The following is a 22,707-nucleotide window of genomic DNA, read 5'->3' as shown; positions in this document are numbered from 1 at the left end:
GTGTGTGTGTGTGTGTGTGTGTGTGTGTGTGTGTGTGTGTGTGTGTGTGTGTGTGTGTGTGTGTGTGTGTGTGTGTGTGTGTGTGTGTGTGTGTGTGTTAGTGTGTGTGTGTGTGTGTGTGTGTGTGTGTGTGTGTGTGTGTGTGTGTGTGTGTGTGTGAAGTGTGAATCTGCTGAGTTTTCTCCCCATGTAGACCCGCCGCCAGTCAAAGGTCTGCAGATCTGTAGAAGAGAGCTGAGAGAAGCATCTTAGGCTGGATCTGAAAAGAGAAAAAAACATGCAGCACAAAATGCCTCCAAGCTATGAAAGAAAGAAGGAGTTTAAAAGCTTTTCCTAGTCCTAGTCACTTGTGTTTGTTTTGTTTGTTTCAGTTTTTTTCTTTCTTAAAGGACTGCTGAACTGCAGGGAGAGTAATATTAAGTGCTCTGGGCGCTCACTTGGCCGCTAAGTGCTGTTTATTATCGGAAAGCCTGTAGGAGATCTGGCCATAACTTATGTATGTGTTTGTGTGTGTGTGTTTTCTCCCACAGTGTCCACCTTGTCGCAGTCTAACCCGAGTGTTGGTGGAGTCGTACCGTAAAGTAAAAGAAACAGGGCAGAAATTTGAGATCGTGTTCGTCAGTGCAGATAGGTAATAAAAAGCATGTTAAAAGTTCCTTTCATTAACTAATGTGAAGCTTATTTAAACAGAATAAAAACTATATCAAAATTAGGAGGGAAGAAAAAGTGATGTAGCGATGTGTTGTTCTTCAGGTCGGAGGAGTCGTTTACTCAGTATTTCAGCGAGATGCCATGGTTAGCTGTGCCGTACTCAGACGAGGCCAGACGATCAAGACTCAACAGACTCTATGGCATCCAAGGTACGTTTGTTTGGAGGTTTGTCGTGTGTCTGGACGTCACGCTGGATTCAGCCTGACCCTGCAGGAGCTGCAAACTGAGCTGGAGGAGCTCAGGAATGTGGGCGGATAATCAAGTTTACTTTACTATAACTGTTCTGCATCTCTCGCTCTGTCTGAAGCGCACTCTCTCACTCGGTGGAATGAACAGTAATGAAGACAGGGGTTTTTAAAGGGAAAGTTCAACTAAATATGAAGATTTGGCTATTTTTTTACCTGCAATTGTTGTTCTAAACCTGAATAATTTTATTTCTTCTTTAAAGGAACACTCCAATCTGTCCTGGATGAAAGATGTCTTTTTTTCATTTGGAAAATAATTGGAAAATTTTGCTTAATAAATTATTATAAAAAAGGAACACTCCATTTTTCTAGAGTTAAATGATTGATATTTATCATTTTTTAATCCATTTAGCCGATCTCCAAGTCTGCTGGAAAAACTTTTAGCTTAGCCTAGCATAGATCATTGAATTGGATTAGACCGTTAGCATCTCACTCAAAAAAAGAAGACTTTAGATTATTTCCTAGGAACTTTGTTGGCGTACCTTGTCTGCAGCTGGCGCGATGATAATAGGTAATCACTAGGTAACAGCATGAGTAGATATTGTAAAGAATGTATTTGCTAATTTTGACTGCTTATTAAAAGTCAATATAGGATACAATACTTAAATAAAATCTATTTTATAAAAGCCATAAATTATATTCTAACATTTCAAAAAGTATTATTATTAAAATAGAGTATTATATTTCAACTAATCGGTTTACATAATTAACTTTAAGTTACAATAAATTAGCTATATATTTACAGCACCATCACCAGACATTTTAAGTACTTAAAATGCCTTGTCCTGTGTTCATCCTTACACTATTTCTGTGTGTTTTGGTTAATTTGTTTTATGTTTTGTTTAGTTTAGTTTGCTTTTAGAGAAAAATCTAATTTTATTTAAATCTCTCACTCTTAGGCTATGTCCACATTAATGCGAAAATCCAAATGAAATGTTCAGATGCAAAAGTATGGAACAAAATCAATGCCTAAAGTCTTGAATTAAAAAGCTTGTTGAATATCACAAACTGAAAAAAATAATACACCGTATTAACAAGTTCTTGCATTTTAATGACTTGAATTCCAGGGTTTGTATTTTTAGGTCCTGAAATTTAACATATCTGTATATTTAAGCTTTGAATATTTCAACGAAAAATATTTCAAACACGTTTTCATACTTAAAAATTCAATAATTCATATTCAATTTTCAGATTTCACTTACAAAATATTCAATAACCTTTAAAAATACGATGTATAATATTCAAAAGGTCATTTTCAGTTCATTTTATTTCAGTTCAAATATTCGCTTCCATAAATTCAGTGGATCAAATTCGGCTGTTAAAATTCAACATTACATCCGGGAACTGCAGGAAAAGCAATACATTGCAGATTGAAGATCGCCAGCTGCTCTAGCTTTCACCAGCAGGTGGAGATGGAATGTAAGATTTTTAACCCAGTAAACAGGCGAGAAAAAGGCTATTAAAGGCACAAAAGTAGCATTTAATATTAATATCAATGTTTTGGACATTATAAATGATAAAAAGTATGAGTAAAATGAGTAAATGAGGTTTTAGTCATCTATATTTGCCCTTATGTAACGGAAGCCAGCTGGTGATCGCGTAAATCTCAGTTCTCCGATCCAGTGACAGACGTTGTTCTGCAATCTTATCGGAGCTTGTCTCCCATGCCGGCTCGCTCCCTGCTCGGACCGGTGCGGTTACTTGCACATAAACCGTCGTTTGATGAATATGATGTTATACATTGTCTATCTTTATTGAGTCTTTCTTCCATAGACGCGAAGTATTATATTGACAGCTAAAGAATATAAACGTAAGAGAAACAGGAAATGAAACATTATAATAATACAAAATAGATAAACATTGACAGGGCTAAGAACAATTACGAACAAAGATATTCAAAAGCAGAGAGATTTTATGAAAATGTCACACAAAACAGTTTACTTGGAACTGTTAAACAGTGTTCAGGTATGATTTAAGGTTGGTTATGGATGGGGCGTCTAATTTAAAATAATTTAACATAACGTGCGAATGCATTAAAGTGACGTCTTCAGTTATTATTTAAACGCAGCTATGTCAGGATTGGGATAGGTTATATAATTTCATTATTTAAATTATGATTATTAATATTAATATTCTATGACATGTATTTGGGCTATTGCGCTTAAATAAGTCATCCGTGATTCTAACCCAGACAGCACACATACGTTGGGCCGACGTCGTGCCGACTTTCAAAATTCCATCGGCGCGATGTCGCTCAGGGAGCGTTTGCTAATTGGCAAAATGTCGCCGCGACGTCGGCAAATGATCGGAAACGCTGTCCGGCCGATGTTAGGACGACGCAACCGGAAATGCCGGCCGCTCCGCGGAGGCGCTGTTCTCGGGCGTTTTGCTCCATACTTATGGACCACTAGCTGCAGCAGCTGCTTATTTATAATAAACATGACACACCACTCTCAATAACAGTTGAAGATTTATTAATATTTTTCACAAACATACAAATAGATTAACATACTTTTATCACACATAACCATGTTTTACTACGTTTAAAACAAAACCAACAAGTTGTACTATAACCATGGCTGAAATACTGTGCAATAAAGATTTTAAATACAAAGTCCATTGCAGCATTTACATTAAGACCATAGGAATATTTACAAGTACTTCAAAACATGTACACTAAGGGTGACTATAGTTTACTATAGTAAAAACACAAATCACTTGTGTAAGCACATGTTATAATGCTTATAATTTCTTAAATAGTGTTAAAGAAAATGCATGTTTCCAAGACTATAATTTTAAAATACAAGATAATACCAGTCATGTGTTCAGTATCCAAAAGACTTTCTTCAGGGAGTTACAATAAAACAAGAGTACACAAACACAAAATAAATACCAAGCAAACAATATTTACAGTAGTAAATAAAATCATACAAATTAAAATAATTGTCTGATAAAATTTTATTAAAGTCTGTAGTCAATTTTTTTTTTACATTTTTTTTTATAAATGGCATTCAACAATTTGCAATCTCCTCTGAACTAATAACACATCAATAATATAAAATAACATTACTTCTCAGAGATAACCAGTTTTTTTTAGGCAAACTCTAATGCACGACACAAAACAGATTTTGTCATTCTATATATATATATATATATATATATATATATATATATATATATATATATATATATATATATATATATATACATACATATATATATATATATATATATATATATATACATATATATATATATATCTATATATATATATATATATATATATACATATATATATATATATATATATATATATATATATATATATATATATATATATATATATATATATATATAAATATATATATATATAATCCCTTAATTTCTGTTTAACGGAAATATTTTTTAACACATTTCTAATCACAATAGTTTTAATAACTCATTTCTAATAACCGAGTAAATAATATTTGACTAGATATTTTCAAGACACTTCTATACAGCTTAAAGTGACATTTAAAGGCTTAAGTAGGTTAATTAGCTTAACTAGACAGGTTAGGGTAATTAGGCAAGTTATTGTATATCGATGGTTTGTTCTGTAGACAGTCGAAAAAAATTGCTTAAAGGGGCTAATAATATTGACCTTAAAATGTTTTTTAAAAAATTCAAAACTGTTTTTATTCTAGCCGAAATAAAAGAAATAAGACTTTCTCCAGAAGAAAACATAACATTTTCTTGCTCTGACCTATATTTATATAAATAAAACTGGTTGTAAATTGTGTACAATGTTCCAAGAAAACAGACAAAATGAAAAGAAATAACCTGTCATTTACTTTTGTTTTATCTTGTGGAATGTTGCTTACACATAAAAGGGGATATATAGGTGGAATAAAAAGTATGTCGCCATCCTCGAAATTGTTCTTGTATGTTGTCTTCATCTTTAGTCTTCACAAGTGAGGCTGGCCCAAACCGGGACTGCAGTAGCCATATCTAATCCTTGTAGTGGGAACCCTTAAATAAAGCAAGAAACCAAAAGAAGAAAGATTAGCATTTGAGCAGTTCATATTACCACAAATATAAATTATTTGTTTCATGACATATAACTGGAGTATGTGTTATGCAAGTGACTAGCTAAAATGTGTAATTTAATTTAAACTTAAAGAGTGTGTCTGAGCACTAATTTTCAGAAAAGCCATTTGAAAGTTAAATTCCTTGTGAAATCATAATGAATGTTTTTTTTTTGGTTTTTAGTATCATTGTGTTAGTATAAATGTGTCTCTAAATATATGTCAAATCTTCAGATACCACATTACATGCAAATTAAACTAAGTTTCGTCAACTAAAATGTCACACTGTACACCACATTTAATATATCATAGCTAGGGCCAGGAGGAATCTGCGGATGTTTTTTGCTATTTCTGCTGAAAATTTTGGTGGAAGTCTGCGGATTTCTGCGGAATTATTTTGGGAGTATCATAACTAAAACCTTAATATATGAAATAAAAAATAATATATTTTAAAGTTTTATTTAATGTTTAAAATGCAAATCCAATTAGATTCACTTTATTTGGTAAATAAAGCAAGTTTTTCATGTAACATATCTAGTAAGACAGAAAACATTACTGTACAAACCTCACTGTACATAAATTAGATGAACATTTTCACATTAGTCAATAATATTACTGAAATTAATAAAAAAACTGAATAAATATAGATTTACACACATTTACTCAAGTAAATAAACAGAAAATAATGATAGGCTAAATATCTGCGGAGTTCTGCGAAAAATCCGGGTGAGCCTAATCATTGCTTTATTTCTGCTACAAAAAGGTTTTTCAGCAAACAACTTCTATTATTTGTAGGCTATAGAGGAGGATATAAAAAGAAATGATATATTCAACTCTCTAATTAAATGCACCTTATGCAGCTAATCAGGTCTTTTAGGCTTATTTGAAAACTTAAATGACGTGTTGACCACAGTTGTACAATGCTCAGTGAGAATACTTTTTTTCCACAAATTCTTTTTGTTCTAAAGAAACATGTCTGATTGCTAGCAATCATCAAAGAGCAAACTTTTTTTTTTTCAAATAAATACTATGCTTTTAAAAATAAACTTTTCATACATCAAGAATACTAAAAATATGTTTATTTAAAATGTTTTATATATAAAAAAACAGCTTGAGGAGAGAATCAGTACATTGGAATACTATTTTTTCAGAAGGATCATGTGACACCATTAATTATATACATTGTATTAAATTCACAGTATTACTGCTTGACTGTATTAATTAAATAAAGCTGACACTATCAGAAGAGAATTTACCATACCAACCTAAAAGCTTTAAACAGTAGTGTATGTTTAAGATGTTACTTACTAGTCCTATTGTACTTTGGAGAGGTTGTCTGACAGGAGGATCCCTTCAACTCAGCAGAATTCTCAGCAGACCATCAGCGTACACCAATCTAAGAATAAAATAAGCAATTTGTTAAAAACCAAAAATATATATTTTATATTTCCAGGTTTATAGGAAAGAAGAAAGCTAAAGCAGATTTAAAATGTAGAAAAAAATAAAACCTATTGACAATTTAATGGCACAACATACCCTAAACTAAGCACGCTCAAATGGTTAATTTTAACTGTTAAGGATTCATTCATTCATTGTCTTTTGGGCTTAGTCCCTTTATTAATCTGGGGTCACCACAGCGGAATGAAAGGCCAACTTAGCCAGCCTATGTTTTACGCAGTGGATGCCCTTCCAGCTGTAACCAATACACACTCATTCACACACACTTATACACTATGGTCAATTTTAGCATACCCAATTCACCTATGTCTTTGGACTTGGGAAAACCAGAGCACCCGGAGGAAACCCATGCCAACACGGGGAGAGCATGCAAACTTCACACAGAAACGCCAACTGACCCAGCCGAAGCTTGAAGCAGCAACCTTCTTGCTGTGAGGCAAACGTGCTACCCTCTGCGCCACCGTGCTGCCCTGTTAAGGAATCAGATTAATATAAATGAATTGACATGTTTATTTAGTGTCTGACACATTAAATATTGCATTTTTAAATATTGTTTCATTTTAAGATTTATTTCAGAATTAACTATAGAACCGGATATATCGTCACATTTTCATGCACAGCAGCATTTCCAAGAACATAGAAAAACAGAATATAGGCCAACTGAAAAAAAAATAAATTAAAAAATTCTGAGGGTATAATCTTGGATAAAAATATCACAGTTTCACAGTATTGTGATTACTGCTCTGAAATGTGTTTTTTTTTTATCTCTGTGTAAAAAACAGCTACTTTTTCCCCATTGAACACAATATGTTTTGTTTTAAGAAACATTTAAAATATTTTGTAACAGTAAACATGCCAGGCTAAATAATAATTTAATAAAATAGTACTATCTTCATTAGACTCAAAAACACTGATTTCTTGTGAAGGCATAATAAGCTATTTGTTTTTCAGATGTTTGCTGAATCGTGAGCTGACCAGTAGCTTTTGATGTGGAGGGTCTTTTGCTGCTGTAAATAATGTTGGACTATTTTTTTAAGTCTTTGATAACGCGCTAAAAACCATATACAATGCATCCGGAAAGTATTGATACTTTACTTTTTCCACATTTTTTATGTTTCAGTCTTATTTCAAAATGGATTAAATTCATTAATTTCCTCAAAATTCTACACACAATCCCCATAATGTGTGTTGACCCGATTTTAGTTAATCATTTACAAGTCAATATTGCCTATATGGATTGTAATTTAAAAAAAAATTAACATGTAAAATTGCAGTGTTAAATGCAATGCCATCAAACATTTTAGACGCACCAGTGCAAAAAGCTAGTCTAGAGCACTTGGAATGCTGGTGTAGTTCTAGTTAAATTCAGTTCAGTTAAAGCTGTATATGCAACAGGTCTCAAGTAGAGGATATAGTATTTAACTAATCTTAACAACTAAACATTTACGAATCTGTATTAGCCAGCTCATGTACTACAATGTAACATACTGTATATTGCCACCTTGATACTTAAGCTTTCTTTAAAATATTTTGTGTTCAACCGATTAATTAATTCTTTCATTTAATTTTTTCTGTGCAATAGTATAGCTTACACTGGTGTATTTGTATGGACCCTCCAAAATAGCGGAGGCCACTTTCTGGCCACCCAAGTATAAACTTCTAGCCTAGCCACTGTGAACTACCTGTCTGTCCTGCTCCAGAACTCTTTGTCGGCTGCTTGTATGTCTGCATACAGCTGCACAAGTCTTTTAACACTGACAAATACAGCCTCTGCACATCCTCACAACCAGGAGAACAGAATGATCAGGAGGACCTGAAAAATATAACCAACTGAAATCAGTTGAAATGTATTTTGTCTTGTGATGATGACACAAAAATAAATTATTTTTTACAAAGGATGTGTTGTTACCTATGAAACATTCTATAATGAATGATCTTTTTGATCCTGTTTCCTTGATGTCATTCACTCAGAGATGGTTTGGACATTTGATTGTATCTAAACTGTAATGAATTTAAGTTACACAAACATTGATAGCAGGACCATTGATCTTGTAACTTATACAAATTGTTAAGTATTGAACAAGTCTGCAACCAAACTAGTCAAGTTAATAATACTAATCTCAACTCAACTATGATTAGTTGTCTTGTTTCTGCTGCCCAGACGGTCTCTACACCTGCTGATAAAAAAAGGAAAAAGTATGGTATTTTTACAACAATGAAACTGCAAACAACTTAACTATAAGGGGGTAAGCAGTGAGCATCTTTTATTATAAGCAATTTACTGAATACTTTGTCACTGGTATTACCTAAAAACCAAACGTCCCAAGTTTGGCTCATAGCTGTCCACACATCTGCCCAGTAGCTTGTGGTAATACTGAAGACACTGATCAGCTGGTCCAACTGAGTTTGGAGTTGAACTGCAATCAGGCATCCAATACTGCAAAGAAAGAGAAACTCACTTTGGGTTAACAAATAATGTAATCCCATCCACGCATTTCAAGTAATTGTGCAGTTAATTCTCTTAAAATGAATGAATGAATTCTCTTATTGAATTTTCTGAGAGCTTATGAATATATTTTGTCTTCCCAAAATAGCATGTACTGAAACACAAAATTATATAAATATAATTTAATAAGAGCGTGACGTGGTGGCACAATAGGTAGTGCTGTCGCCTTACAGCAAGGATGCTGACTCGAGCCGCAGCTGGATCAGCAGGCATTTCTGTGTGTAGTTTGCAAATTCTCTCTGCGTTTGGTGGGTTTTCTCTGGGTGCTCCGGTTTTGCCTACAAGTCCAAAGACATGGGGTACAGGTGAATTGGGTAGGCTAAATTGTCTGTAGTGTATGAGTGAGAACAAGCGTATATGGTTGTTTCCCAGTGATGGCTTGCAGCTGGAAGGGCATCCACTGCGTAAAACATATGCTGGATAAGTTGACAGTTCATTCCGCTGTGGTTACCCCAGATTAATAAAGGGACTAAGCAGAAAAGAAAATGAATGAATGAATGAATGAATGAATGAATGAATGAATTTAATAAGAGTTAAACTGATCTGTTAACATGTCAGGAGCTGATCTACCTGTTGTCAAACTGATGAAAATGTTTTCTCAATTTACTTTAACATTTTTGTGTTTGTTTATGTTTTTATAACTTGCAGCCATTGTTAAATTTAAAAGTATTTTAAACATGCATGGACATCTAAATGCATATAGGGCACATATCTCAAAACATTATGAAATATTTCCAGATAAATCAATTTTGAATTAAAATGTATATTAATCTCCAGACTTGCATCTCCCTGATCTTTTTAAAAGAACGGCCATTCGTTTGCTCATCACTGTTTGACAAGTGTCTGGCAGTCAATCAAAAATATACTTACATATAAAGATGTTCATCAGCAACACGGCACTTAGGTTAAACTTAGACCTCCTTTTCAGTTGATGTGGAAAACAAAAGCAAAAGAAAGAAAAAACAAAACGACTGAATACAAGTTGCATATCATGTCTGTACAAATCAAAAATTATTCATTTAGGGCTTAAATTGACTTAAGGATGAGTTAAGGTGTAAGGGATGGGTGAACAGTGTAAATATACATGTAATTCATAGCTATGATGTAAAGCTAAATTTTCAGCATCATTACTCAAGTCTTCAGTGTCACTTGATCTTTCAGAAATCTTTTTTTAAGATGTTGATTTAGTGCTTGAGGTTGAACTAATATAATGGTGATTATCAAATGGTGCTGATTTGCTGCTCAAGAAACATTTCGGATTGCTATCAATGCTAAAAACAGATGTGATGACAAATAATTTAGTGTAAACTTTTTTCTAAGATTTAATAAATCAATTAATCATAAAAAATTAAACAAAATGAAAATCACAAATATTACTTCATTAGCAGCAAATCTATATATTTACTAAGTTCAGAAGAATCATGTGATGTGAAATTTAATACCACTCACATGTTTCAATGTCAAAACTTTCTTAAAACAACTGCAATAAAGACAAGTAACAGATGCATAATATATAGACATGTAACATGTGCATAATGATGTGCAATGGAAATTCATATGAATTAATCATCTGCTTAAAGTTACCTGTCTTTCCTGTATCTCTGTGATCAGCTCCCTTCAGAAATTTAGGAATCTTGAGTTATATTTTCTGTAGCAGGAGGTTATTCTCTCACTCCTGAAACCACAGAACACTTTTTTACTTAACATTTAGTTTAAGATACCATGAAATATCAAAACACGATTGAACTTTTGATTCACGGTCCTTTACAGTAACGTTACAATGCGTATTTTAGACTACATATCGAGTGCATTCAATAAAACATTGACAAAACCTCTCATCTACACATAAAGAATAAATAAAAGCCAAAACTTTAACAAACAAGTTTAACAAGAGCTAACATTAAGTAAGTTAACGTAATATTACCCCGACGCTAACGTTACCAGTGCTAATATGCTAACGGACTTTTACGAAGACTTACCACTCTTATATAACATAATATTCAACAGAATATTCATCAATTGCCAATAATAAATGTGTGAGGAACAGTTTTATGTAGTATTTGCTTTGTTTTAGGGACTAAACTTACCTGAAAACAGTCAAAACGGCAGCCTGAGAGAAGTCGTGTTGTGTCTTTTAGGTGGTGTCGTGTCGTAGCTTCGTTTCCCATAGCAACATCCTCTCCGCTCCAGTGTTGGAAGCAAGACGCGCGCGCGCACATCAAAGTCATGCAGTATTACATTTATAAACATGATCACTCCATAGACAATTTAAATAATAACCTTGTATTTTATATCTTGAATTTAAAATGTATTTAGCAGTTTTATATACGCTATTATCTTTAAGACGAGCTTTATAGCCTACTAAACTGTTACAAAACAAACACTTTATTTGTGCATTCACTGTCAAAAATAAATAACCAATAAATATAAATGCAAGTATATATAAAACAAAGATGTCACTCTGTAAAAAGGTGTTTATTTTAATTAAACAGCCGAAATGCAGAACATACTTGATTTTTACACTGGGAAAAATGTATTAGAAAAAGCCACAATAAAAAAAAAGCAAACAGCAGTTAACACCAGAAAAAAACAACTTTTTCATTATTAAAGCATAACAATAAAACTTTTTATATTTTAATGAATTGAAATCATGTATTGTAGGCATTTTGGTCAGTTTTACTGCATTAATGTAGGCTATTTAAAGCTGGACCGACCGACGCAGTTCACATGATGCATGTCGCGTTTGTCTAATTTATTATGCACGCAAAAACTTACTTGTAAACCAAATATGTTGCCGGATTCTTTCATGGGCATGAGAGATCAAGTGCTTATGAAGTGCTTCGTCGGCCTCTGGTCGTTAACCGACGCAGAGCCGACGTTTGTTGAGCTGGAACAATAGAACACGACCGAACGATCATGCGTATGTTTGGCCGACCATATACCGATGTTAGAATTAAAGGGGCCGACGTGTTGACCTTCGGCCGACGTCGGCCCAACGTATGTGTGCTGTCTGGGAAATTAATATTTCTATTTATCCTTTTTATCACTCTGCCTGTCTTTCTCTTCTTTTTTTTCTAATTATTGGGGTTCTGCCACGGTTAAACGTTTGCAAAATGTCTTAGTTTGTCCAGAATATTGTTTTATTGTTATGTAGCCTATAGGCGAGAAAAATGTATTAACGCAAATGTGGCAATGTCGCAGCCAATGATAAGTAATAAAATGAGTCGCCTGTGGTTTGATAATAGGCAGTTATAACTGACTTTAATTTGTTTTCAGTATTAAATGAGAAAACCATTATTTATAACTTTTCAGCAACCGTTTGTATTTTATGATTAGCAATGTTGATCTTTTTTGCAGTTATTAAACATAAACTTGTTTAACTGGTTTAAATTTAATATAGTTGTCACTTCAGCTAGTTTCATAAGATTAATGTTTAGAATGCGTGGTTTGACATGCGTGGTTGAGTGGTTTCAGCAAATCATGGGATTATGAGCTTTAATCGCCATCTACTGGAGAGAATGTATTTGCTCATTTATTCTATTAACTCTTTTCTGCAAGTCTGTTTTATGATTTCACCAAGTCAAACCATTATTTTTTTATTTTATATTTTGAGATGATCATATTTAAATAAACAATTGCTAGGGTATTTTCTTTTTTCTTGTTTTAAAAAAAAAATCAGTAGCCTATAAAATGATAATTTTTGCTTGACAAAGTTATTGGTTTAGGATTCTGGATGCATTTTTGCTAAATGAGTGTTGGATACTCTCACACTAGTTAAATCAATTATATTATCAGAAATGACAGATATAAGAAATCCATAAATATTCATCACTCTTTTTACAATTATACAAGCAATTTCGCGACGACGTCAGCTCCACTTTCGGAAATGGTAAACAGCGAGGTGTTATTCATATAATCCCAAGCATGACATGTCATGATAATAATCGAAACACTTGTAGGCTTCTTATGCTTGGCCAAATGTCATAAATTTCACTTTTATTTTACATTATTATGCACAAACCCAGATATCATCTGAAACTTCGGAAGAATTCCTATCATATTGGCAGCCATCTAGCATCTCTTAACCAGTTTGATATGCGGCGCTGGCTCTGACCGGCCACCGGAGCTCGCGGCCACTCGTTCGTCTTTGTCGTGTGCAAGGCACACCGCACATGCATAAAACGTCAATCATTTCATTCATTCATCAATTCATTCATTTTCCTTCTGCTTCGTCTCTATTTTAGTGGAAAAGCAATATTCTGGACAAACTAAAGACATTTTGCAAACGTAACCGTGGCAGAACCACAAAAAATAGAAAAAAAGAAGAGAAAGACGATAGCAAAGTTATAGCTACAAATAGAAATATTAATTTAGAATCATGGATGACTTATTTAAGCGCAATAGCCCAAATACATGTCATAGAATATTAATATTAATAATCATAATTTAAATAATGAAATTATATAACCTATCCCAATCCTGACATAGCTGCGTTTAAATAATAACTGAAGACGTCACTTTAATGCATTCGCACGTTATGTTAAATTATTTTAAATTAGACGCCCCATCCATAACCAACCTTAAATCATACCTGAACACTGTTTAACAGTTCCAAGTAAACTGTTTTGTGTGACATTTTCATAAAATCTCTCTGCTTTTGAATATCTTTGTTCGTAATTGTTCTTAGCCCTGTCAATGTTTATCTATTTTGTATTATTATAATGTTTCATTTCCTGTTTCTCTTACGTTTATATTCTTTAGCTGTCAATATAATACTTCGCGTCTATGGAAGAAAGACTCAATAAAGATAGACAATGTATAACATCATATTCATCAAACGACGGTTTATGTGCAAGTAACCGCACCGGTCCGAGCAGGGAGCGAGCCGGCATGGGAGACAAGCTCCGATAAGATTGCAGAACAACGTCTGTCACTGGATCGGAGAACTGAGATTTACGCGATCACCAGCTGGCTTCCGTTACATAAGGGCAAATATAGATGACTAAAACCTCATTTACTCATTTTACTCATACTTTTTATCATTTATAATGTCCAAAACATTGATATTAATATTAAATGCTACTTTTGTGCCTTTAATAGCCTTTTTCTCGCCTGTTTACTGGGTTAAAAATCTTACATTCCATCTCCACCTGCTGGTGAAAGCTAGAGCAGCTGGCGATCTTCAATCTGCAATGTATTGCTTTTCCTGCAGTTCCCGGATGTAATGTTGAATTTTAACAGTCGAATTTGATCCACTGAATTTATGGAAGCGAATATTTGAACTGAAATAAAATGAACTGAAAATGACCTTTTGAATATTATACATCGTATTTTTAAAGGTTATTGAATATTTTGTAAGTGAAATCTGAAAATTGAATATGAATTATTGAATTTTTAAGTATGAAAACGTGTTTGAAATATTTTTCGTTGAAATATTCAAAGCTTAAATATACAGATATGTTAAATTTCAGGACCTAAACATACAAACCCTGGAATTCAAGTCATTAAAATGCAAGAACTTGTTAATACGGTGTATTATTTTTTTCAGTTTGTGATATTCAACAAGCTTTTTAATTCAAGACTTTAGGCATTGATTTTGTTCCATACAAAAGCCACTAAACGCCACTTCCCAAAAATGAGATAATCAAATCATCTAAATCGCAGCATCAGCCCTTTCAGAAAATAACAGTTTGTTTGCAAAAGCTGCTAAATGTCACTTGCCTTTGAAAACAAAACTCGTTATATCCAGAGAACCAATCAGAAGGCGTGAATCGAATCATATGTTTTCAGTGTAACTGAATACGCCAGTATTTAATATGTGGTGAAGGAGACTGTTTTATTCCGCTTCCGATTCTTTAGATTTTAAAAGATAAAGTTTAATGAACTGGATGAGCCTGTACGACGGTTACTGAATGGTAAATGAAAACGTCCCTTACCGGCTCAAAACTCTGTGCATTATAAGAAAAAGAAAACACAATGTACAGTCGGAAGTGTAGTATGCATTCATAATCAATTTTTGTGCTGCAACGCTACTTTAAATGAGTCCAATTTACTGTGCATTAAACTGCAACTCCGTTTCAGGAAAGACAAAGTTAAGGTGCTGTTCTTTTATCCCACGTGGACACTATGAGGATAAACAAGAGACTAAAAAGAGACCAAGACCTTAAGTATGCTGAGAATGAATGAATGACTTCATAAAGTGTCTAAAAGTGTCTGAGAGACATCCCCTTTTTGCACAGTATGTCTACCTTTTTTATTTGCTAATTAAAGCTATTTTTTAAAAGATTAATATGTGTAAAATGTTATATTACTTATACGCCTGATAAGCATTTTAAATTTATGGACTATGCACAAATATTGATGTTTCGCAACGTTTTCACACTATGTTATTTGAATATAACAAGCTTAGTTTAAAATGGTTGCAATGTTTACATGGTTCTACGTACATTAAATCTAAATCCCAAATATCAGAAATGCCAACAGATTGTTAAGATTTAATCAATGTCACTTTTAATGTTATTGATTATTGCACTTACATGACAGATTTCATTTATTGATTTTCTTTCTGTCTAATCAGAGGTTACCACAATGAACCGGCACTTACTTGACAGATTTCTGCATTTTTAATTTCAGGTGGCTTGTGTAATGTGTTTTGTGCTTGGTAAAATTATTTCTAATTGCATATTTAGTTTTTTTTTTTTTTTAGCAAATTACAGTCTTGTCCCAATAGGTGGATTTTGAAAAAAAAAAAAAGGCAGAAGTGGATTTAGCTGGTTTTGACACAAAATTAATTAGACCTGGTTAAAAACCAAAAAAAAAAAAGGTCTAATGTGACATTAAAAAAAGTTTTTATTTACTAGCTGATAACCTTTTCATTATCTTTTAAATGAAACTTCTGAACCTAATCAGAGAAGCCTGATAGAAAATGCTCATTTACAAGAAACGAGGTCTGATGGATTTAGAGGGTTTTGCATCTGAATAGTTCAAATATTTTTCTCTTTGTTTTACCTTCCATCCACACTCAATTGGCATTTTTAGGCAAAGAAAACATATTTTTGAAAACACTTTTCAATGTGGATGCATTTGAACATTTTATTTTCAAGTCGCAGTTTGGACTGTGAAAACGGTTTTTAGTCATGTGACCAATTCAGGTAAAATGGGGGACGACATTATACAGCTGTTGTTTTGGATGCTCTCCATTTTCCTCAACTGACGTGACATTTCAAAGAGCTGTAAAGTAAGCAAATTCCATGCGTAAATGATACAGATTTTACGTCTTCTGTCTCAAAGCATGTGCTTTCACAGGGACGAAAGCGTTTTCAGTTGTTTCATTGGGGATGAACAACTTTTTAGGAAATAATTAAAAACAGAAGTGTAGGCAAAACTCTAATTCATCCAGATGAATGTAGACATAATTAGCAATAACAATTAGCTCTAAATGTAGTCCTAATTAGCTTTAATTAGGTTTAAGGGTCACAAAATATGTAAAATAGTTTATAAATGTGTAAAATGCCAATAAAAGGTATGGAGCAGGTATCATAGGGCTCCTTTCACCATCTGAGAACTCTTTGATTTGGCTTTCTTCCCTTCTCCTGTGGGAGTGGACGCACTGAGAAGGAAAGATCTGGCTGGTGGCCTGTCCGGTCTGGAATCTGTGGAATTCAGGTTGGAAGAGTTGATACTAACTCCCCCGTCCTCCACCTCCAGCCTGAAGACGCTGTGTGAGTCTGATAAGCCAGTAAAACTGCAGGCTGATCTCTATCTGTAAGAGAGATCTGTGTGACCACAGGCAGTCTGAAGCACCTTTAGTCACCCTTAAAGCCACTGTTCAGCACTGCTTTCCAACTCACAGACCAGAGTTGAAAGATTAATCTCTAAAAGATGTGATATGGATTCAAACACAATCAGGGTATCTTCCGTCCAATCCTAAACACCTGTTCCTAAATGACTTTAAATTCCTAGAATGTTTCTTAAAACTTTTGACAAGTGCGATCATTGCTTTCTATTCAAATCAGTGTTTGACCTAGAGAAAGCAAATGATCAGTGTAAAGTCAGTTCAATTACATGATTATTATCTTTATTTCTGTTTTAAAAACAATTACATTAGCAAGAAATGGGATGACAGTTAAGGTTATTGAACACTGAATGTTAAATTTTCATTCGGAATTTTCACACGTTAAAAATTTAATTCGATCTCACGTTGTGTCAATTGTATTGACACATTGCATTGTAATTTTTTATTTTAATTTAGTAAATTTTTTTACTGTTTTTCTCATCCGAAAAAGCATTTTGAGAGGTGTTTTGACAGTTATGCTGCGTCCCAATTCGCATAGTAATACTACGCCCTAAAAGTATGTACTTTTTTTTTGCAGCAGAATAATCTGCCATTTGCGAGTCTTTTTTATGCTGAGAAATCTGCTCAGGTCTTTGGGTAATTATGCATTTAGAAGTTAATGTCCAAACATATCTTAATATAACTTCACATTGTTGTTAAATATTAAATATAACATGGAAACGCAGTCTAAACATGTTCCAGGTGGATAGATATTAATTAACAGTCATACAAACATCTTTACCAAAGCCTCTCTACTTGACCGTTGGTCTCGCGCGTCCGCCATGTTTGTAGTTTGTTTACACTTTTCACTCGCGTTTGTAGTTCTAATCAAACTTGCGTCCAACGCGCAATGTATTGTATGCAATAGCAGCAATTAGAGTATGGACGCTTCTACTAGCGCTGTGCAATTAATCAAAAACATTTTTTTCGGCTTCTAGCGATTATGAGAAAACATTAATCGAGTTAAATGATTATTGCATCATGTACCGCACCCTTTCCAGTTGTACACATATGTTGCTCTGCAAAGCTCAGTTTCACATGAAAATGACTTAAATCATGTACTGTAATGTAACTTTTGCAGAATGGGAAGCATTGATGCACATTTGAATCATTCATGTTTTTTAAAAGCGCGAAAGAGATCTTATGCTGTTGTGTGTGTTTGTTCAGCGTCAGAGACAAGCAGAACGGTTTCCTCACAGCAAATAGGTATTCACAGCCTTTACTCAACACTTTGTTGATGCACCTTTGGCAACAATTACAGCCTCAAGTCTTTTTGAATATGATGCCACAAGCTTGGCACACCTGTCTTTGGAAATGTTTGCCCATTCCTCTTTGCAGTACGTCTCAAGCTCTGAGGCTGGATGGGAAGAGACTGTGTACAGCCATTTTCAGATCTCTCCATGTTTGAGAAAACTCGATGTTCAATAGGATTTTGGTCTGGGCTCTGGCTGGGCCACTCAAGAACATTCACTGAGTTTTTGTGAATCCACTGCGACCTTTCGTATGACTTTTCAAATCATGTCCAATCAGCTGAATTTACCACAGGTAAACTCCAATGAAGCTGCTGGAACATCTCAAGAATGATCAGTGGAAACAGAATGTACCTGAGCTCAATTCAGAGCTTCACGGCAAAGGCTGTGAATATTTATGTACATGTGATTTTTCTGGTTTTTTATTTATAATAAATTTGCAACAATTTTAATAAATCCTTTTTACACATTGTCATTATGGCGTATTGTGTGCAGAATTTTGAGGAAATAAATGAATTTAATTCATTTTGGAATAAGGCTGTAACAAAAAAAACAAATTTGGAAATAGAAAAATGCTATGAAAACTTTCTGAATGCACTGTAAATGGTCCTGAAAGTAAGTAAGTAGGTAAAGGGTGGTTGAGACCACAACCAATTAATATGAATAAAATGTTGTTTTAAATCTAGCATTATTTACATTAAAAGTAATTATTAAAAGTTTAATTCTCACCTTATTTCAAACCAAAATACATTTCTTCCTTCTGTCGAACACAAAAGAAGAGATTTCAAACAACGTTGTTAACAAGATAGTTGAGAGTAACCATTGACTTCCATAGGGGGGAAAAACTATTGAATTTATGGGCAAAATCAACCGTTTGATTACCAACATACTTCAAATTATGATCATCTAATGTGTTCAACAAAAGAAAGAATCTCTTAAGGGTTGAATAAACTGAGGGTGAGTAAATGACAAAAGAATTTTCATTTTTGAGTGAACTATCTCTTTAAATAAGTTTGTAGGAAATAAAGTTGTACGCAGTTTTTTTTTCTTTATATTATCTCCAGGTATCCCTACACTGATTTTGCTGGACACAGAGGGCCACATGATCACGCGGCAGGGACGGGTGGAGATTCTCAATGACCCCGACTGTGGGCTCTTCCCATGGCACCCGCGGCCTGTACTGGAGCTTAGCGAGTCCAATGCTGTGCAGCTTCATGAAGGACCCTGCCTAGTGCTGTTCGTAGGTGAGGAGATGATGTTCACCCTGTTGACCCATCACCTCACTTTTACTGTCCTCATCGTCTCATCTTGTCAAAACGTCTTTTAGATGCTGAGGAGGAAGGAGAGCTGGATCCGGCCAAAGAGCTCATCCAGCCAATCGCAGAAAAGATCATGGCTAAATACAAAGCCAAGGAGGAGGAGACGCCACTGCTCTTTTTTGTAGCTGGAGAGGTACGTTCATTATCTCTTCTCTCCCATATGCGTAGTCGAACAAGTAAAGGCAATGTTCAACCAAAACTGAACATTCTTTCATCATTTACTCACCTTGTTCCAAAACTGTTTAAGTTTTGTCTTTTGTTGAACACAAGTGTTTTTAAGAGAGCTGAAAACCAGAACCATTGACTTTCATAGTTTTTGTTTTTTCTACTATGGAAGTCAATGGTTACAGGTTTCCAGCTTTCTTCAAAATATCTCCTTTTGTGTTCAACTTAAAAAAAAAAAACCTGAAGGGTGAGTAAAGTTTTGGGTGAACTATCCCTATAAAACTTTAGTACAACTAACTACTTTACAATGTTATATTCAGCCTTTGTTTACTTACTCAGATGTTGTGCTAATGCTTGTCTGTTTTTGCGACCTCCAAACAATAAATTTAGAAAAATGTCCTACCTGTGCTAGTTCATAAGATGGCAGGGAACCATAAACTGTAAAAAGATTCAAAAGTGTCATGGATTGGTCCCAGAGACACAGCTCACTCAAACTTAGCCAGAAACAGCAGCACACAAGCTAATTGTTTGGGTAAATCAAGATTAATGACTGTGCAGCATAAAGTACTAGGCTAGAAACCCCCTCATATTTGTAGAGTTTAGAGAACTTATTCGAAAAAATGCTTCATGTGGTTTAATTCGTAATAAATGAAAGCCAAAATTAGTAGTTTTTATTTTAGATGTATTGTAGTCACAGGCAAACAGATGAACCTAGAATATAAATGCGGTGCACTTTGTTAGTAGTTTTTCTCCTATAGAAAAACTGTTGGAAAGATTTTTTTTTTCTATAGTGCCCTTCAGTCAGGACACTGTCCATCAGAAAAAAAACACAGTAAAACATACAATACAATAAAGGGAGAGTGACAATTGAAAAAATAAAATAAACATCTTACAAGGAACAAAAATAAAGCGCTTAAAAGCCTTTCTAAAGTTTGAAAACATTTCTATATCTTGCATTATATTTTCCATTTAATCTATTCTACAATTTAACAATGAACATTTAGTCATTAAAATCTCATCCTCCACTTATTCACCTGCACTAAACCTCTTTAAGTTAATATTTTCTATTGAACATAAAAGTAGATATTTTGAAGAATGTGGGGAACAAACAGCCATTGACTTCTTTAGTATTTTTGTTCTTATGGATGTCAGTGGCTCCTGGTTTCTTCATTCTTCAAAATATCTACTGTTGTGTTCAACAGCAGAAACTCTTTGAGTGAGAGTAAACCACTTGAGTGAGAGTAAACGATGAGGACATTTTCATTTTTGCATGAACTATCCCTTTCACAATCTGTGTACTGAACCTAGTCTTTCTGCTTCACTTTCTTGATGCATTAAGCCACATGAAACATTTTTCTTTCTGTTCTGTATAACTGTTCATTATATCACAGGAAAATGTTCATAGGTACATACCTAATCTGCTTCCCTGTACGTAGAATATATTTTGAACATACTTTATATCAAATTTGATGTCTATTCATATCACTCTTTTAAGGTTTTGAACCACAATAAGTATTTTCAAGTGGTTTAGATTTGAATGTCCCTTTAGAAAACAGACTGGAAGGCTTGGCAGAATACCTAATGGTGTTTTTTAAAATCATTTTTAAAACTTAAAAGCTCTGGTGCCCATTTATTTTCATGCAAAAATGCAATAGCAAACAGAACATTATTCAAAACTCAACCTTTTGAAAAAGAAAAGGTCATACGGGTTTGCAGCAACATGAAAATGAATAAATAATGCCAGATTGCTCTTTTTACTTTTGGATGAACTGTTCAAATAAAGAGGATAGAACACACAAATATTTAAGTGACCTCATTTACTCTTCCTCATGCAGTTTTAAACCTTCACGAGTTTCTTTCTTCTGTTGAATATAAAAGAAGATATTTTGAAGAATGCTGGTTAATGGTACCTCTTTACTGAAACAAAATTACTACAGCAGTCAATTTAACTTCAAAGGAAAAAAAGACAAAACAACAAAATAAACAAAACAAACACAAGACAAAAACTAAACTAAAAACAATACAAAGAAAGCAAATATACAGCAAAACAGGCAACACAAGACTAGATGAAACAATAATAAAAACACAAACTGAACAAAATGGTAAAAAAAAAAAAAGAAGTCAGCAAACAACATTATACCAAGCCAAATCACTGGAAGCAACACAAAAAGAAGACAAAAACAAATAAGAAACAAACACAATGATGCAATAAAAACTAAAGAAAAATGCAAGCGAGGTGAAATACAACAAAACAAACACAAGGCAAATCAAAAAATAAAATAAAAAACAATACAAACAAAACAAAAAAAAAAAACAAATAAACTACAAAACAACATTTAATGAAACAACAATAAAAATACAAACTGAACAAAACAGTTAAACAAAAGAAAAGAAATCTGCAAACAAAAATATGACAAACACAGGAAGCAACGCAAAAAGAAGACAAAAACAAATAAGAAACACAATGACAAAATAAAAACTAAACAAAAATTCAAGCAAGGTAAAATACAACAAAAAAGTCAAAACAAACACAAGACAAATCAAAACATAAATTATAACAATACAAACAAAACAAGCAAATATGCGGCAAAATAAAACTTAATGAAATAAAAACAAAAATATAACAAACCAAATCACTGAAAGCAATGCAAAAAGAAGACAAAAACAAATAAGAAAGCACAATGATAAAATAAAAACAAACAGAAACCCAAGGAAGATAAAATACAACAAAACAGTCAAAACAAACACAAGACAAATTAAAAACAAAACTGAAAACAATAATAACAAAACAAAGAAAACAAATAAACTAAAAACAAGACTTGATTAAACAAAACCGCAAATTGAACAAAACAGTAAAACAATAGAAAAGAACTCTGCAAACAAACAAGCCAAGCCAAAACGTTGGAAGCAACGCAAAAGAAGACAAAAACAAATAAGAAACACAACGACAAAATAAAAACTAAACAAAAATACAAGCGAAGGAAAATACAACTAAACAAACACAAGTCAAATCCAAAACTAAACAGAAAACAATACAAACAAAACAGTCAAATATGCGGCAAAACAAACAAAAACAACAACAAAATCACAAACTGAACAAAACAGAGGAAAAACTCGGCAAATAACACCAAAATAAAAACTAAACAAAAACGCAA

At 33.4% G+C, this 22,707-nt stretch overlaps 1 protein-coding gene and 1 long non-coding RNA gene across 13 annotated transcripts in view; one reads left to right on the top strand and one right to left on the bottom strand.

Moving 5' to 3' along the window:
• nxn (nucleoredoxin) overlaps positions 1–22,707 on the top strand; it is a 148,682-nt gene that overhangs the window by 112,548 nt on the left and 13,427 nt on the right. The window contains exons 4-7 of one of the 2 annotated variants that reach the window (XR_015508613.1): positions 531–631; positions 754–1,905; positions 14,597–19,312; positions 19,396–19,520. Coding sequence is in view for 1 of the 2 variants with exons in the window: in NM_001020595.1 (NP_001018431.1) it covers positions 531–631; positions 754–860; positions 19,133–19,312; positions 19,396–19,520 (513 nt within the window). In the remaining variant the exon portion in view is untranslated. 2 annotated transcript variants of the gene reach the window in all.
• On the bottom strand, positions 4,762–11,137 carry LOC147840575 (uncharacterized). Of its 11 annotated transcripts, none has more exons than XR_015509196.1 (11): positions 11,072–11,137; positions 10,569–10,659; positions 10,434–10,464; positions 9,855–9,904; positions 9,156–9,453; positions 8,785–8,915; positions 8,609–8,655; positions 8,388–8,479; positions 8,161–8,291; positions 6,329–6,416; positions 4,762–4,964 (listed from the first exon to the last, which is right to left on the bottom strand). It is a non-coding gene; the product is annotated as an uncharacterized LOC147840575 (long non-coding RNA). The 11 variants fall into 11 exon arrangements; XR_015509186.1 differs by lacking the exon at positions 10,434–10,464 and adding an exon at positions 6,877–6,948; XR_015509191.1 differs by lacking the exon at positions 10,434–10,464 and adding an exon at positions 6,782–6,948 and having other exon boundaries at positions 8,161–8,308; positions 8,609–8,652.

Source organism: Danio rerio, chromosome 15, assembly GCF_052040795.2.
Source record: "Danio rerio strain M-AB ecotype USA chromosome 15, GRCz13ab, whole genome shotgun sequence".
Taxonomy (NCBI): domain Eukaryota; kingdom Metazoa; phylum Chordata; class Actinopteri; order Cypriniformes; family Danionidae; genus Danio; species Danio rerio.
Note: the sequence above shows the minus strand (reverse complement) of the source record. Positions and strands in the feature narration are given on the sequence as shown.